The sequence below is a fragment of the Lepus europaeus genome, chromosome 3, assembly GCF_033115175.1.
Source record: "Lepus europaeus isolate LE1 chromosome 3, mLepTim1.pri, whole genome shotgun sequence".
NCBI classification, from domain to species: domain Eukaryota; kingdom Metazoa; phylum Chordata; class Mammalia; order Lagomorpha; family Leporidae; genus Lepus; species Lepus europaeus.
In genome coordinates this window covers 104664910-104680736 of record NC_084829.1, presented here as the reverse complement: position 1 = coordinate 104680736, position 15827 = coordinate 104664910, and the positions used below count along the sequence as shown (strand labels likewise).

Sequence of the window (15827 nt, the reverse complement as noted above, 5' to 3'; positions counted from 1 at the left end):
TTCAAACTCATGCTCTGATATGAGATGCCAGCATTACAGGCAGTGGTTTAACTCACTGTGCCACAACGCTAGCTCAAAAATATTTTGAAATTAGAAAAATGAATGAGTGTCAAGGTTGAATCCTATACAAAACAGCATAGGGAAAATTTGAATGCTGAGTAGGATAACCTATCTACAGACAGTGAAAGAATGTCAGAACATGCCCATCAAACAGGTTAAAAGATACTTAATACATAATAAGGACATGGAAAAACAAAAATAAATCCATTGGAAGAAGGAAAAGACATAAACATGAAGGAAAATCATTTAGTAATGGAAACTAAACTAGAATGCATTAGCAAATAAACACAGCACATAATGCTGCTCTAATAGATTGTAGGGAAAATTTTAAGTTGCAAAAGAAACAAAAAGATAAAAATAGATTCAAGAGAAAGTATCAGATATTGAAAGCAAGCAAAGAAGATTGATAAGTGGGATAATAGGAGTCCCTGAAGAAGAAAAGCACAATAAGGAACAAGAACAGATAACAAAACCTACCATGTTTCCTACTTCCCTTAAATTAAAATGATCTGAAACTACAAACTGAATAATCATGTCACTTTTCTAAGAGCACTGACCCAGAATAAGCAACACCAAGGAAGATTACTAGTAAAAATGCTGAGGAAGCCGGCGCCGCGGCTCACTAGGCTAATCCTCTGCCTTGCGGCGCTGGCACACCAGGTTCTAGTCCTAGTCGGGGCGCCGGATTCTGTCCTGGTTGCCCCTCTTCCAGGCCAGCTCTCTGCTATGGCCCGGGAAGGCAGTGGAGGATGGCCCAAGTGCTTGGGCCCTGCACCCCATGGGAGACCAGGAGAAGCACCTGGCTCCTGGCTTCGGATCAACACAGTGCGCCGGCCGTGGCGGCCATTGGAGGGTGAACCAACGGCAAAGGAAAGACCTTTCTCTCTCTCTGTGTCTCTTTCTCTCTCTCTCTCTCTCTCTCTCTTCCTCTCTCTCTCTCTCGCTGTCCACTCTGCCTGTCAAAAAAAAAAAAAAAAAGACCAAAATTACGAAAGAAAAAAGGGGAAAAATTTTTCAGACATTCAGAAAAAAAGAGCACATGACTTATAAGAGAAATAAAATTAAATTATTATTAGATTTTTTTTTTTTTTTGATGGTAGCACTTCAACGCCAGAAAAAGAAAAGAAAAAAAAAAAAATGCCCACAGAGTAACATGTTTGGGATATTCAAGGTAAGAGTACCAAGTGTTTTTAATACAATGAAACTTGCAGAATAAAGGACACGTGTGGACTATGGTCAGCACACAGGAACTTGGGGAACACTATTCATCTGGCCTTTTTCCGAGCAGTCTGCTACAGAGTAAGCTGCTGACAGCTAAAATGCTGAGGGAGACGTTCATGGACTGGTGTTAATTGTAAAGTTACCTGTGGAACAAAATCAAATGAGGGCTTCAGAGGAGAGTAGTGTGTAATAGCTGTGTGTTCTGACTATACAGTGCCACTAGTTTTTTCAAAGTGCTGAGAAGCAAGGAGAGCACATATTATCTTAGTGTTTTTGTTAATCATGTTAGTAGTACATTAGGATTCTATACAGACCATTATGTAGATAAGATATAATAGAGCAAAGGAATGTTTATGACATATTTTAATTATGTCATTCCTGTGTCAGAGCAGAGACTCTAGGTGTGGAACAAAGGAGATAGCGATGTAAAAACAAACAAGGTGTTAGGTAAAAACTCAGTAGTTATCTATTGAAATATCATTTCTCACTAAAAATTCAGAGCTTATTGGAGAAGTGATAGATTTCAGGTTTAGGACACAAAATGTATAGGAGTAAACCTGGAATGTGTTCAGTTGAATATATTCAGTATCAAAGTCTAATCAGGGTATGTCAGAAGGCTCAGGAGAGGAGAGTGTTTGACAGTAGTGGTTAGCCTAGCTTCCTGCTACTGCATACTCTGGGAGACAGCAGATGATGGCTCAAGTTCTGGTCCCTGACACCCTTGTGGGAGACCCACATTGAGTTCCTGGCTTTTGGCTTTGGCTTGACCCAGTCCCTGATATTGTGGGCATTTGAGCAGTGAACCAGTGAAAAGATCTCTTTGTGTCTCTTTGCTTCTTTGTTTTTCTGCTTTATAATATGAAAATGAAAATAAAGAAAAATGTTTTGTTTTTTTTGACAGAGTGGACAGTGAGAGAGAGAGACAGAGAGAAAGGTCTTCCTTTTTTGTTGGTTCACCCCCCCCAATGGCCACTGCGGCCGGTGTGCTGTGGCCGGTGCACCGCGCTGATCCGATGGCAGAAGCCAGGTGATTCTCCTGGTCTCCCATGGGGTGCAGGGCCCAAGCACTTGGGCCATCCTCCACTGCACTCCTGGGCCATAGCAGAGAGCTGGACAGGAAGAGGAGCAACTGGGACAGAATCTGGCACCCCTACCGGGACTAGAACCCGGTGTGCGGGCGCCACAGGCGGAGGATTAGCCTATTGAGCCGCGGCTCCGGCCCAAAAATGTTTTTAAAATTACTTGGAAGCTAATTTGAAGTCTCAAAGATATCATTTTTTGAGCTTCCATGATACTGATAATTACAATGGATTGAAAAGCTTTATATATATTTAAATCCATGAGTTCACGATGGTTTCTTTTTAAAATGGTCAATTTGGAATATGATAGCGAACTGATTTATCTTACAAACTGATAAAGGGAAACAAGCATTCTGCCTTTGCTATATAAACTGTATCGCTGAGTTAACCAACTACTATGTGAGGGGAGATGTTCCTTTATAAAAGTATCCCAACTACCAAGTGAAAAGAGATGGAATTAGAATATTACTATTTTACAAACACCAGTTGACAGATATCAGTATTAAGCATTTGCATTTGCCAAGATCATAAAAAGAGCAACAGCCAGACATGATGCGCCTCCTCCAGTTTTGCCAGACACTCCCCACAGTTCTGCTAAAGGAATTGAAGCTGAATCTAATCCAGTGCCTAGATCCATCTGCCAGCTTGCAGAAAATGCAGGACAGAGCAGCATGTGGGACTGTCCTCTGAGCCTGCAATCAGAAGTTCCAGGTGGTGGGAAACTGCCATTGCATGGCCTGCATCCTCTGGTGGATTTTAGGAAAACAACGCAATAGAAGAGCTGCCTATAATTTAATCTTTTTTTTTTTTTTTTTTTTTTTTGACAGGTAGAGTGGATAGTGAGAGAGAGAGAGACAGAGAGAAAGGTCTTCCTTTTTGCCGTTGGTTCACCCTCCAATGGCCGCTGCGGCCGGCGCATCGTGCTGATCCGAAGCTAGGAGCCAGGCGCTTCTCCCGGTCTCTTATGCATGTGCAGGGCCCAAGGACTTGGGCCATCCTCCACTGCCTTCCCGGGCCATAGCAGAGCGCTGGCCTGGAAGAGGGACAACCGGGATAGAATCCGGCGCCCCAACCGGGACTAGAACCCAGTGTGCCGGCACCACAAGGTAGAGGATTAGCCAGTTAAGCCACGACGCCGGCCTAAATTTAAGACACTTAAAATACACCATATTTTTTAAATGCACAAAACTCAACTGTAATGTCTAGTGAATGTGTATTTGGGTGCTAAAACTTTTAAAGCAGGATTCTGATGACTAAATGGAGAGGGTGGGTAGAGGAGGGGTCAGGTTGGGATGGACACATTAAAGAGCTTTGGAATAGCTGCCTGCTTTTTTTTGTTGTTTGTTTTCTGGGAAGTAATTGCCTTACAAGGGTTTTCCATACTTGTTTTTTTATTTTATATAAAAAAACTTTAAAGATATTTTTATTTTTTTAAGTTGTCTTTTTTTAAAGGTTTATTTTTTTCTTATATTCATCTACTTGGAAGGCAGAGTTACAGAGAGAAACAGAAAGAGACAGAGAATGAGCACCAGCACACATGCACACTGATTTACTCCCGAAATGACCACAAATGTAGTGATTGGCCAGGTTGAAGCCAGGAACCCAGGGCTATATTTGGGTCTCCTAAGCAGGTGCAAGGCCCCAGGCACTTGAGCCATCACATGCTGCCTTCCACAATGCAGTAGCAGGAAGCTGGATTGGAAGCAGAATATCTCAGATGCAAGCAGTCACTCTAGTATGGGATATGGGCATTGCAAGTGAAAGCTTAACCAGATGTGCCCCAGTGCCCATCCCTAAAACTGTTCTTAAAACTTTTTAGTGGAGTCACCGGGCATCCCATATGAGCACTGGTTCAAGTCCCCATTGCTGTACTTTTTTTTTTTTTTTGACAGGCAGAGTTAGAGAAAGAGTTATAGACAGTGAGAGAGAGACAGAGAAAGGTCTTCCCTCCGTTGGTTCACTCCCCTAATGGCCTCTACGGCCAGCGCTGCACCTATCCGAAGCCAGGAGCTGGGTGCTTCCTCCTGGTCTCCCATGTGGGTGCAGGGACCCAAGCACTTGAGCTATCCTCCACTGCACTCCCAGGCCACAGCAGAGAACTGGACTGGAAGAGGAGCAACCGGGACTAGTACCCAGCACCCCAACCGGGACTAGAACTCGGGGTGCCGGCGCTGCAGGCGGAGGATTAGCCAAGTGAGCCATGGCACCAGCCTGCTGTACTTCTTACCAACTCCCTGCTAATGTTCTTAGGAAAGCAGCAGCAGAAGGCCCAAGTGCTTAGGCTTCCACCACCCATGTGGGAGACCCAGATGAAGTTCCTGGCTCCTTGCTTAGGCTTGGCACAGCAACAGCTGTTGTGGCCATTGAGGGAATGAACTAACAGATGGAAAATCTCTTTCTCTTCCTCTATGTCACTCTTCCTTTCAAATAAATAAAATAAATCTTAACAAAACCAAAAATCTTGGGACCAGCATTGTGTTGTGGTGGTTAAGCTGCTGCCTTTGATGTTAGCATCCAAAATGGGCACTGGGTCAAGATTATAAATGAGCTTAAAGCTCTTTATTTCTGGGGCCAGTGCTGTGGCAGGCCTCTACCTGCAGCACCAGCATCCCATATGGGTGCTGATTCAAGTCCCAGCTGCTCCACTTCCAATCCAACTCCATGCTGATGGCCTAGGAAATCCATAGAAGATGATCCAAGGGCTTAGGCCCCTGTACCCACAAGGAAGACCTGGATATAGCTCCTGGTTCCTGGCTTCTGCCTGGCCTAGTCCTGGCTGTTGTGGCCATTTGGGGAGTGAACCAGCGGATGGAATATTTCTCTCTCAGTCTCTCAGATTCACCATCTCTGTAACTCTGACTTTCAAATTAATAAGTAAATCTTAAAGAAAAGCTCTATTATATTTAACAGGTATTTATGTAGCATGTTTTGTGACATAGAGTAGGGATTTGATAGTGAACAAGACACACACACAACCTTTATATTCTAATGAACTTTGCCACTTATATTAGGGAAGAAATTGATGCTCAGAACAGGATTAAGGGAAAAGCTAGTTTGTTGCAGCCTATAGTGTCAGTGCAGAAATTTCTTTGTGAACTTCAAGTAGCTGCTCTCAAATTAGCTGAAATAGCTTAATCTATGACGTTATTCCATGACATTTACATTACAGAAAATAATTATAGTAGTTTTGGAGTAAGATACATTCTGATACTTAATCCTGAATAACATTAGAATTCAGCTTATCTTTTTGTTTAAATCTAGTAATTCTTTAAATATAAGGCATCTGCATTTTAAAGTTGGTGACTATTTAGCTCTTCCCTCTACAGGGGAGAGGACTTTATCTATGTGTGTTTTTTAATGTTTATCACTTTTAAAATTTATTTGGCTCAGTCCCGAAATGCCCAAATAGCTGGTGCTGTGTCAGGCTTAAGCCCAGTACCTACCCTCTAATCCTTGTTTTAAAAATAAAATACAGTGGGGTAAGCTGAACACACCCCATATTGGAGTATCTGGATTCGAGTTCCATCTCAGCTTCTCTTCTGACTTCTTGCTAACACACTGCACCCTAAAGGCTCAAGTTCTTGGGTCCCTGATGCCCACATTCGAGACCCAAATGTAGCTTCTGGATCCTGGCTGTTGCAGGCAGTTGGGGAGTGAACCACAAGATGGGCGATTGGTCTTTCTGCCTCCCGTCCTCCCTCCCTATCTCTCTGCTTCTCAAATAAAATACATCAAAATAAAATGCCCATGGTTTCTTCTACCTCTCTCTAAAATCACCTTTCATATTTTGGACATTTTCTGAGTACATGGATATTTTATTTTTTTTTATGGCGTTTACCTTTGTCATCACTGGAAGTGCCGAATTTGAGGCCGTTAAATCCTGTCTTTGCTGACAGGCACTGACACCTTCTGAGTGAACTGGTTAAAACTGTGAACAGGTGACTGGCTGTCTCATTCAGGGTAAATAAGGTCTATTTCTTGGGAACATGAGTCTACCCGTTTTCACTGGTTGCTGATAGATGGCTTCCTATAGTTCTTGTGAAGATGAGAGAGTTCTCTAGAGATTAGTCATGGATACACAGAGGGTGCCAACTTTTTTTTTGATGCAGTCAACTTTTCTATTTTTCCTTTTTTTTTTTTTGGCAGGTTATGAAAGCGTGGGGTGCTCATGTGACGGCAGTTTGCTCTCAAGATGCCAGTGAACTTGTAAGGAAGCTTGGGGCAGATGATGTAATTGATTACAAATCTGGAAGTGTGGAAGAGCACTTGAGATCCTTAAAACCGTATGTATTAGGACAGTGTTCATGTCGGGAAGGTGGGGACAAGGGCCATTGATAATATGGAAGTGTGATTTGGCTTGGTGGCCTTACAGTCTTGCTGGAATCGTAAGGAGTACTCGATGAAAGCATTTCATGTCTTCAGAAGTCATTTGGGCGGGCTTCTGTTAATTCCAGATGTTAACACAGTAACCTAATGTGATCAGTACTGAGGAAGTTATTTAGCTTACATGGTCTTTTGCTGAATTTTAAATTAACTTATTTTTTAATTAACCTTAACTTACTGTAAAAGATGTGAAGGCAGAATTGGAAGTGTGTTCCCTGTGGTGGCATTTGTCGTCACTGCAGGAAGAATATGGAATAGCATGTGAAAATAACATGGTTAACACTAAACACAATTAAAAAAAAAAAAAAATCTTTATTTGAGGGGGGCCTGCGCTATGCTGTAGCAGGTTAAGCTGATGCCTACGATGCTGGCATCCCATGTCAGCACTGGTTCGAGTCCCAGCTGCTCCATTTCTGATCCAGCTCCCTGCTAATGCACCTAGGAAAGCAGTGGCAGATGGCCCAAGTACTTGGACCCCTGCCACCCACTTGGGAAACCTGGATGAAGCTCCTGGCTCTTGGCTCTGGATCAGCCCAGCTCCAGCCATTTGGGGAGCGAACCAACAGATGAAAGATCTTTCTCTGTACTTCTCTCTCTCTGTCTCTATAACTCTGCCTTTGAAATAAATAAATAACTCTTTTAAAAAATTATTTATTTGAAAGGCAGAGACAAAGAGATAGCTCCCATCTACTCATTAGTTCTTCAGTTGCCTACAGCAGTAGGGGTGGGGCCAGGCTGAAGCTGGGAGCTGGGAACTCAATCCAGATCTCCCATCTGAGTGACGGGTCTCCCACATGGGGGCAGGACCCCAAGCACTTGGGCCATTTTCTACTGCTTTCCCGGGCCATAAGCAGAGAGCTGAATCAGAAATGGAGCAGCCAGGACCCGATCCGGCCTCCATGTGATATGCCGGAGCCATAGGCAGAGGCTTAATGTGCTACGCCACAGTGCCAGCCCCTCCGAGTATCTTCATATTTGTTTACTCAAAATTTGGGAGTGGAGCAGACTTCTCTACTGAGAAAAATGGTCTATGACAGTGTCGTCCTCCTGCATTTCTTATTCTTCAAATTGTTTGCCCTTCTTCACTTCAGTCTCATGAAAAACTCAAGATCCACAAAGTTGGCCAAAGCTGATTTTAGAGGCTTTCGTGTTTGTCTTCATCGAAATGAATTCGGAAGGGAAAAGACTTACCAGAAAGGAATTCATCGTTGATTTGCTTAATTTGTATGCATGTATACTTTAAATAGATCTTTGTTTTCAAAAGCACTTAAAAGCATCATTGGATTTTTATCTCTTTTAAGTAGAGCATAGTGATTATAGCAGTGTTAGGTTAGATTAAGGAGCTGAATATTTTTGTGGATTCCATTATGACTAGATTATGGGAGCAGGTTAGAGCAGAACTGAAGATTGAGGAAGCTGTTGATTATTCCTGGGCATTGTCCTGATGTCCTGATGTTGCACGTCAGGATAAACTAAAAGGGAGAAAATTCCAGAAGGTCAAGAGGATGCTTGTACAAACATTTCTGACTCGAGGGAATACAAACAAATCGTTCTGTGGTGAAAACTGGATACACTTTGAAGTATCATATGCATTAGTTCATACTCTGACTTGTGCTCAATGGATAGGTTTGCAGTTTTCTATAAAGATTCAGTAAGAACCTCTCAACCTTGACAACCTTAGGCTCTCAACATTCGACCTTGTAGGCTGGATCATTTTTGTTGTGGAGGGTGTGGGGGAGAATCTTCTGTGCATTGTACAGGGAGCCCAAATCACCCTTGGTTCAGAACTACTTGCGGAAGTCATTCTGAAAGTGTTAGTAACTGATGCGGCTTTTATGAACAAAACTATTAGTCTCATTTGATTTACCTTAGAGAAGAGCCGGAGATCAGTGAGTGGCTGTGTCCTTTCTCGTGTGTCACAGCAACCACCCCTCTGCCGTGTGGTGCAGGGTAGCATGGTTTGTGAGCAGTCACTGAAATAAACCCTACAGTCAACTGGTGGTGGGGGCAAAGACTAACAAGGATGTTTTGATGTGGTTCTTTCTCTCCAGGTTTGATTTTATCCTTGATAATGTGGGTGGATCCACTGAAACATGGGTTCTAAATTTTCTCAAGAAATGGTCAGGAGCCACCTATGTGACTTTGGTGACTCCCTTCCTCCTGAACATGGACCGGTTGGGCATAGCAGATGGCATGTTGCAGACAGGAGTCACCGTGGGTTCTAAGGCATTGAAGGTAAGAAGGAGGGGTATGGTTGATGAGAGGAAGCAGGCGCCTCGCACTGCTAGAAACTGGTTTGCCTCGTGGCTGTTTTCTCTCCTGGAGACAGCATAGCACAGTGGCTGCAAGTGTGGACTCTAGAGTTATAGCACCTGGGTTCAAATTCTGATCTGCACTTAGTAGCTGTGTGACCTCGCTAGTCACTTAACATCTTGCAGTTCTCAATGTCATCCCTGTAAAATGAGGATAATCACATATCTGCCTTACTGGGTCATTGTAAACATACAGTGAGATCATCTGTGTGAGGACTTTGGCACCATGCCTATTGCATGAAACGCTCTTAGCAAACATCAGCTTTTCTTAGTAGCTGCTCTTTCTCTCTCGATGCCTTCTGATATGATATGAAACTTGATGACTCTCTCTCTCTGTCTCACCAGTCTTGACACAGTCTCCTGTATTGAAAGGTGGAGTTCTATTAAGGTAACATACAGCTGGTCTTTCTGTGGTGGCAGCATTGGGATATGCCAGTGGTGCCCAGATGTGGGCTTTCAGACTTTCAGAGGTGTGTGGGCTTTTTTTTTTTTTTTTTTTTTTTTAAATTCGAAACCTAATGGAAGTCGCATTCTTGCTTCAGTGAGGCTACAGAGGCTCGTAGAAGCATCATGCCTTTGCTGGGTTGTATCATCTTAGCCCAACACTGCATAGCCCATGTGAGTTTGAAACTCTGGCTACTGATGGTATCAGGAGAGTCTCTGGGACATGATTAATCAGCCTGACTCCGTTCGCAGGGCCATATGGAGCCATAGCATGCAAAAAAGATTGAGGGTGGTGGAGACTAGCCCAGGCAGCCTTAGTTCAGGGACTTAGTGGAGGTTTGAGAGTCAGCTCTCCACTATACATGGTAGCCTCTTGTCATTACACTGGGGACAGGAGCTTAGATAATTTCTTGTTATAAATTGTTGATCATTGTAGACACTGACTTAAAATCTGAATCAGTATTGGAATATGTGACAGCAAATATAAACGTAGGCTCAAAGTTTTTTTTTTTTTATTTACAGAAAGACAGTAGGAAGTTTTTCAGTTGTAAAAAGATTGTGAGTCACTAGGTCCATCCAGCCAATACTCAGCCATGTTTGTGAGATGACAGGCTTGATAATTATCCTTAATTGATTCTTTATTCTAGAAATTAAATTAATTTGGGATCTTTCAGGACGTGACTTTGAGCACTTTGGTCTCTTAAATTCTGTGTTCTACAAAATACTTAGAGTTGGTGAGGTTGAGCTCCAGGAGAGGAGACCATGACTCAGTTCTTAGGAAACACTGGCAGGTCTGGGCAGCAGAGATGAACAACTCCAGCTGGAGTTCTCTGTGTGTGTGCTTGTTGTTGGTTAAAGAATTTATTTATTTATTTGAGAGGCAGAGTCACAGAGAGAGGAAGAGACAGAGAGGTCTTCCATCTGCTGGTTCACTTCCCAGATGGCTGCAACTGCTGGAGCTGGGCCAATCTGAAGCTAAGAGCTTCTTCCCGGTCTCATTGCAGGTATAGGGGCCCAAGCACTTGGGCCATCTTCTGCTGCTTCCCAGGCCATCAGCAGGGAGCTGGATCAGAACAGGAGCAGCTAAGACATGAACCGGCGCCCACAGGGGATGCCGGTGCTGCAGGTGGAGATGTAGCCTACGAGCCACAGCACTGGCCTCCACGTGTTCTGTATTTTTGTTTGATTCTGAGCGCAGTGAGAAACAGTGCTCACAGGGTACTGTGTAGTAGAGACAGCAGTCTTAGCTGTCTTTGTATCCTCTTCTCTTTCTCTTTTCACAAAACCTACTTTCCAGTGCTTTAAAATTTAACTTTTCTAGTTTCAATTTGTTCTTCAGTAAGACCTCTTACGAGGCAATCTTCAGAGTTGTCCTCTGAGAGTAAAACAGACACAGCTTTCTTCATTTTCTCCTTCCCCCCCACTTGAAAGGCGATCGTGGTAATCTCATGTGAAAACCTTTTAAGCAGTTTCCGATGTCTTTCTAGAATGTGCACAAGTAAAAGCCTCATTGTCATGCCTCCCACGCTCCTGCCAGCTGTGGTTTATTTTCTCTCCTATAATAGCCTGGGAAAAAACACATAGACACCCCCCCCACACACACACACACACACACACACTTCCAGCAGAATATACAAACCCTGCTCTTGCAGACCAATGGTTTCACTTTATGAGCAACATGTTACAAAGAATTACCCACGATGGAGCAGTTGTGACCATTTCCGTCCCTTCCTCAACACCCTACACAATGATCAGAGTCTTCACTGCGTCTGTGAGGGCAGACCTGAGGGAGAAGTACTTACACACGTCTCCTACGATTACCATTAACTGGGCCCACCGCCAGCTTGGGACATGCTCGGCGCTCTGGAATCTAGCCAGGTAAGCCTTCAAACAATGCTTTGTTTCATTTTCCTTGGAAGGTAGTTGCCTAGACCACTGCCTCCCAGCCCTTTTCAGGCCATGGCACACACAGAAGAGGCTGATCATTGAATGGCTTACTGAGGCTGCTCAGGTACAAGAGCAGTTCCTCTGGAGACCTCTGCCAGCCAGGCACTGCCCTGCTGCCCAGGGATGGAGAGGAGCCTGTAGCTCATTGGAATGTGGACAGTGATTCCAGAGGAAGCCTGACTCTGATCTGCCTTTACTGTCCTGTGGATTAATGGTGACTCCTTTAGCTCTCACAGTTTCTCTGGATCAGATGAGAAACCATATGGGCATTCAACTGATCAGGCACTCCAGTATGGGGCTTTACCTAGGCAAAATCTTGGGTTCTTCCCCCACCCCCAGAAACTTTTTACTTAAGGAATATAAATTTCTTGCTTTTCATAAATACAACTTTAAGAATATAGTGATTCTTCCTACCATACCTTCCTGTCCATACTCTTACCCCACTTCCTCCTCCCTCTCCTATTCCCATTCTTATTTTTTTACTAAGATCTATTTTCAGTTAGCTTTATACACATACGATCAACTCTATACTAAGTAAAAAAAAAAAAAAAGTCAAAAAATTGTTCCTCAACAGTCAAGGCAAGGGCTATTCACAGTCATTGCATCTGAAAGTGTTAATTCCACTTCTATAGATTACCTTTTGGGTGCTCTATTAGTCATCACAGATCAGGGAGAACCTATATTTGTCCTTTGGGACTGGCTTATTGCACTACATATAATGTTTTTCCAGTTTCATCTATTTTGTTGCAAATGACAGGATTTCTTTTTTTAACCTCTGTATAGTATTCTGTGGTATATATATCCCATAATTTCTTTATCCAATCTTCAGTTGATGGGCATTTGGGTTGATTTCCATATCTTGGCTATTATGAATTGAGCCACAATAAACATGAGGGTACAGATAACTTTCATATGCTGATTTCATTTCCTGTGGGTAAATTCCCAGGAGTGGAATGGCTAGGTCATATGGTAGGCCTATATTCAGACTTCTGAGGTATCTCCATACCGTCTTCCACAGTGGCTGTACCAGTTTACATTCCCACCAACAGTGGCTTAGGGTACCTTTTCCCCCACATCCTTGCCAGCATTTGTTGTTTGTTGATTTCTGTATGAGAGCCATTCTAATGAAGGTGAGGTGAGACCTCATTGTAGTTTTGATTTGCATTTCCCTGATGGCTACTGATCCTGAGCATTTTTTTATGTGTCTGTTGGCCATTTGGGTTTCCTCTTTTGAAAAATGTGTGTTTAAGTCCTTTGCACACTCCTTCCTTCCTTCCTTCCTCCCTCCCTCCCTCCCTCCCTCCCTCCCTCCCTTCCTTCCTTCCTTTCTTTCATTTATTTGAAAGGCAGAGCTACAGAGAGGCAGCAGCAGATAGAGGTCTTCCATCTGCTGGTTTACTCCCCAAATAGTTGGAGCTGAGGCAATCCAAAGCCAAGGCCAGGAGCTTCATCCTGGTCTCCCACATGGGTGCAGGGGCCCAAGAACTTAGGCCATCTTCTACTACTTTCCCAGGTCACAGCAGAGAGCTGGATCAGAAGTAGAGCAGCTGGACCCCTAACCTGGTGCCCATATAGAATGCCAGCACTGTAGGCAGCAGCTTTACCCATTATGCCACAGCAACAGCCCCTTGCCCATTCCTAACTGGGTTGTTTGTTTTGTTGTTGAGTTTCTTGAGCTCTTTATAGATTGTGAAAATTAATCCTTTCTCAGTTGTATAGTTTGCAAATATTTTCTCCCATTTGTTGGTTGCCTCTTCACTTTGCTGGGTGTTTTTTTTTTTTTTTTTTTTTGCAGTACAGAAACTTCTCAATTGGATGTAGTCCCATTTGTCATTTGTGGCTTTGATTGCCTATGCTTCTGGGATCTTTTCAAAGAACTCTTTGCCTATGCCATTGTCTCACAGGCTTCCCCAATGCTCTCTAATAATTTGATGGTATTGGGTTGCAGATTTAGGTCTTTATTTTGAGTGGATTTTTGTGTAATGTGTAAGGTAGGGGTCTTGCGTCATACTTTTGCATGTAGAGATCCAGTTTTCCGAGCACCACTTGTTGAAGAGACTGTCCTTTTGCCAGGGATTGATTTTATCTCCTTTGTCAAAGAAAAGTTGGTTGTAGATATGTGGGTTGATTTTTGCCATTTCTATTCTGTTCCATTGGTCCGTCCATCTGTTTTTGTACCAGTACCAGGCTGTTTTGATTATAACTGTCCTGTGGTATGTCTCGGCATCTGGTATTGTGATGCCTCTGGGTTTGTTTTTGTTGCGTAAGATTGCTTTAACTATTTGGGGTCTCCTGTGTTTCCATATGAATTTCAGCATCATTTTTTCTGTATAGGGGAAGAATGTCCTTGATATTTTGATTGGTATTGCATTGAATCTGTAAATTACTTTTGCTAGTATGGACATTTTTATGATATTGATTCTTGCAATCCATGAGCATGGAAGATTTTTCTATTTTTTGGTGTCTTCTAATCTTTCTTTAATATTTTGTAATTCTCATTATAGAGATCTTTCACCTCCTTGATTAAATTTATTCCAAGGCATATGATTTTTTTTTTTTTTTTTTTTGGTAGCTATTGTGAATGGGATTGATCTTAGAAGTTCTTTCTCAGCCATGGCATTCTCTGTGAATACAAAGGCTATTGACTTTTGTGTGTTGATTTTATATCCTGCTACTTTTCCAAACTCTTCCATTCGCTCAAATAGTCTCGTGGTGGAAGCTTTTGGATCCCCTCTATGTAGAATCATGTCATTTGCAAATAGGGATAGTTTGACTTCCTCTTTCCCAATTTGTATCCCTTTGATTTCTTTTTCTTGCCTAATGGCTTTGGCTAAGACTTCCAGGACTGTGTTGAAGAGCAATGATGAGAATGGACATCCTTGTCTGGTTCCAGATCTCAGTGGGAATGCTTCCAACTTTTCCCCATTCAATAGGATGCTGGCTGTAGATTTTCCATAAATTGCCTTGATTGTGTTGAGTACTGTTCCTTCCATACCCAATTTGCTTACAGTTTTCATCATGAAAGGGTGTTATATTTTATCAAATGCTTTCTCTACATCTAGTGAGATAATGATATGGTTTTTGTTCTTCAGTGTGTTAATGTAATGTATCACATTGATTGATTTCTGAATGTTGAACCATCCTGGCATACCAGGGATAAATCCAAACTTGGTCTGGATGAATGATCTTTCTGATGTGTTGTTGCATTCAACTGGCTAGTATTTTGGTGAGGATTTTCGTGTCTATGTTCATCAGGGAAATTGGTCTATAGTTCTCTTTCTCTGTTATATCTTTTCCAGGTTTAGGAATTAAGTTGATGTTGACTTCATAGAAGGAGTTTGGGAGGATTCCCTCCCTTTCAATTGTTTTGAATAGCTTGAGAAGAATTGGAGTTAGTTCTTTAAATGTCTGGTAGAATTCAGCAGTGAAGCCATCTAGACCTGGGCTTTTCTTTGCTGAGAGGATCTTTACTAGTGGTTCAATTTCCATCTTGATTATTGGTCTGTTTAGGTTTTCTGTGTCTTTGTAGCTCAATTTAGGTAGGTTGTGTCTGTCCAGGAATCTGTTCATTTCTTCTAGGTTTCCTAATTTGTTGGCATACAGCTCTTTGTAGTAATTTCTGATAATTGTTTTTATTTCTGTGGTGTCTGTTGTTACATTTCCTTTTTTATCTCTAATGTTATTGATTTGGGTCTTCTTCCTTTTTTGGTTAGTTGGGCCAATGTTGTGTCAATTTTGTTTATTTTTTCAAAAAAAACAGCTTTTCATTTCACTGATCTTTTGTATTTTTTGTTTGTTTCAAGTTGGTTTATTCTCTGATTTTTTTCTTTTCTGTTACTATTTTTGGGTTTGGGTTGCTGTTGTTTTTCTAAGTCCTTGAGAGATATTGATACCTCATTTATTTGATGCCTTTCCAATATCTTGATGTAAGCACAGATTGCTGTAAACATTCCTCTTCACACTACTTTTGCTGTTATATTATCATCTTCATTCATTTCCAGAAATGTTCTTATTTCTCTTTTGATTTCTTCAGTGACCCACTGTTCATTCAGGAACATGTTGTTCAGTCTCCATGTGTTTACATATGTTTTAGCCATTTCTGATTTGTTGATTTCCAGCTTAATTCCATTGTGGTCAGAGAGTTGCATGGTATGATTTTGATTTTTTTAATTTGCTGAGACTTGCTTTATGGCCTAGCCATGTGGTCTATCTTAGAGAAAGTTCCATGCACTGCTGAGAAGAATGTGCATTCTGCATCTGTAGGATGAAAAGTTCTGTAGGTATCTGCTAGGTCTGTTTGGTCTATAGTGTTGATTAATTTTCTTTTCTTGCTGATTGTCTGGTTGATCTGTCTATTGCTGAAAGTGGGGTATTAAAGTCC

General features: G+C 42.2%; 1 protein-coding gene across 1 annotated transcript in view; it reads left to right on the top strand.

Annotated features, from left to right (window-relative positions):
* RTN4IP1 (reticulon 4 interacting protein 1) overlaps positions 1 to 15827 on the top strand; it is a 68915-nt gene that overhangs the window by 36977 nt on the left and 16111 nt on the right. The window contains exons 6-7 of the mRNA XM_062186563.1: positions 6507 to 6643; positions 8795 to 8978. Coding sequence (XP_062042547.1) covers positions 6507 to 6643; positions 8795 to 8978 — 321 coding nt within the window. The remainder of the gene's footprint in view (positions 1 to 6506; positions 6644 to 8794; positions 8979 to 15827) is intronic.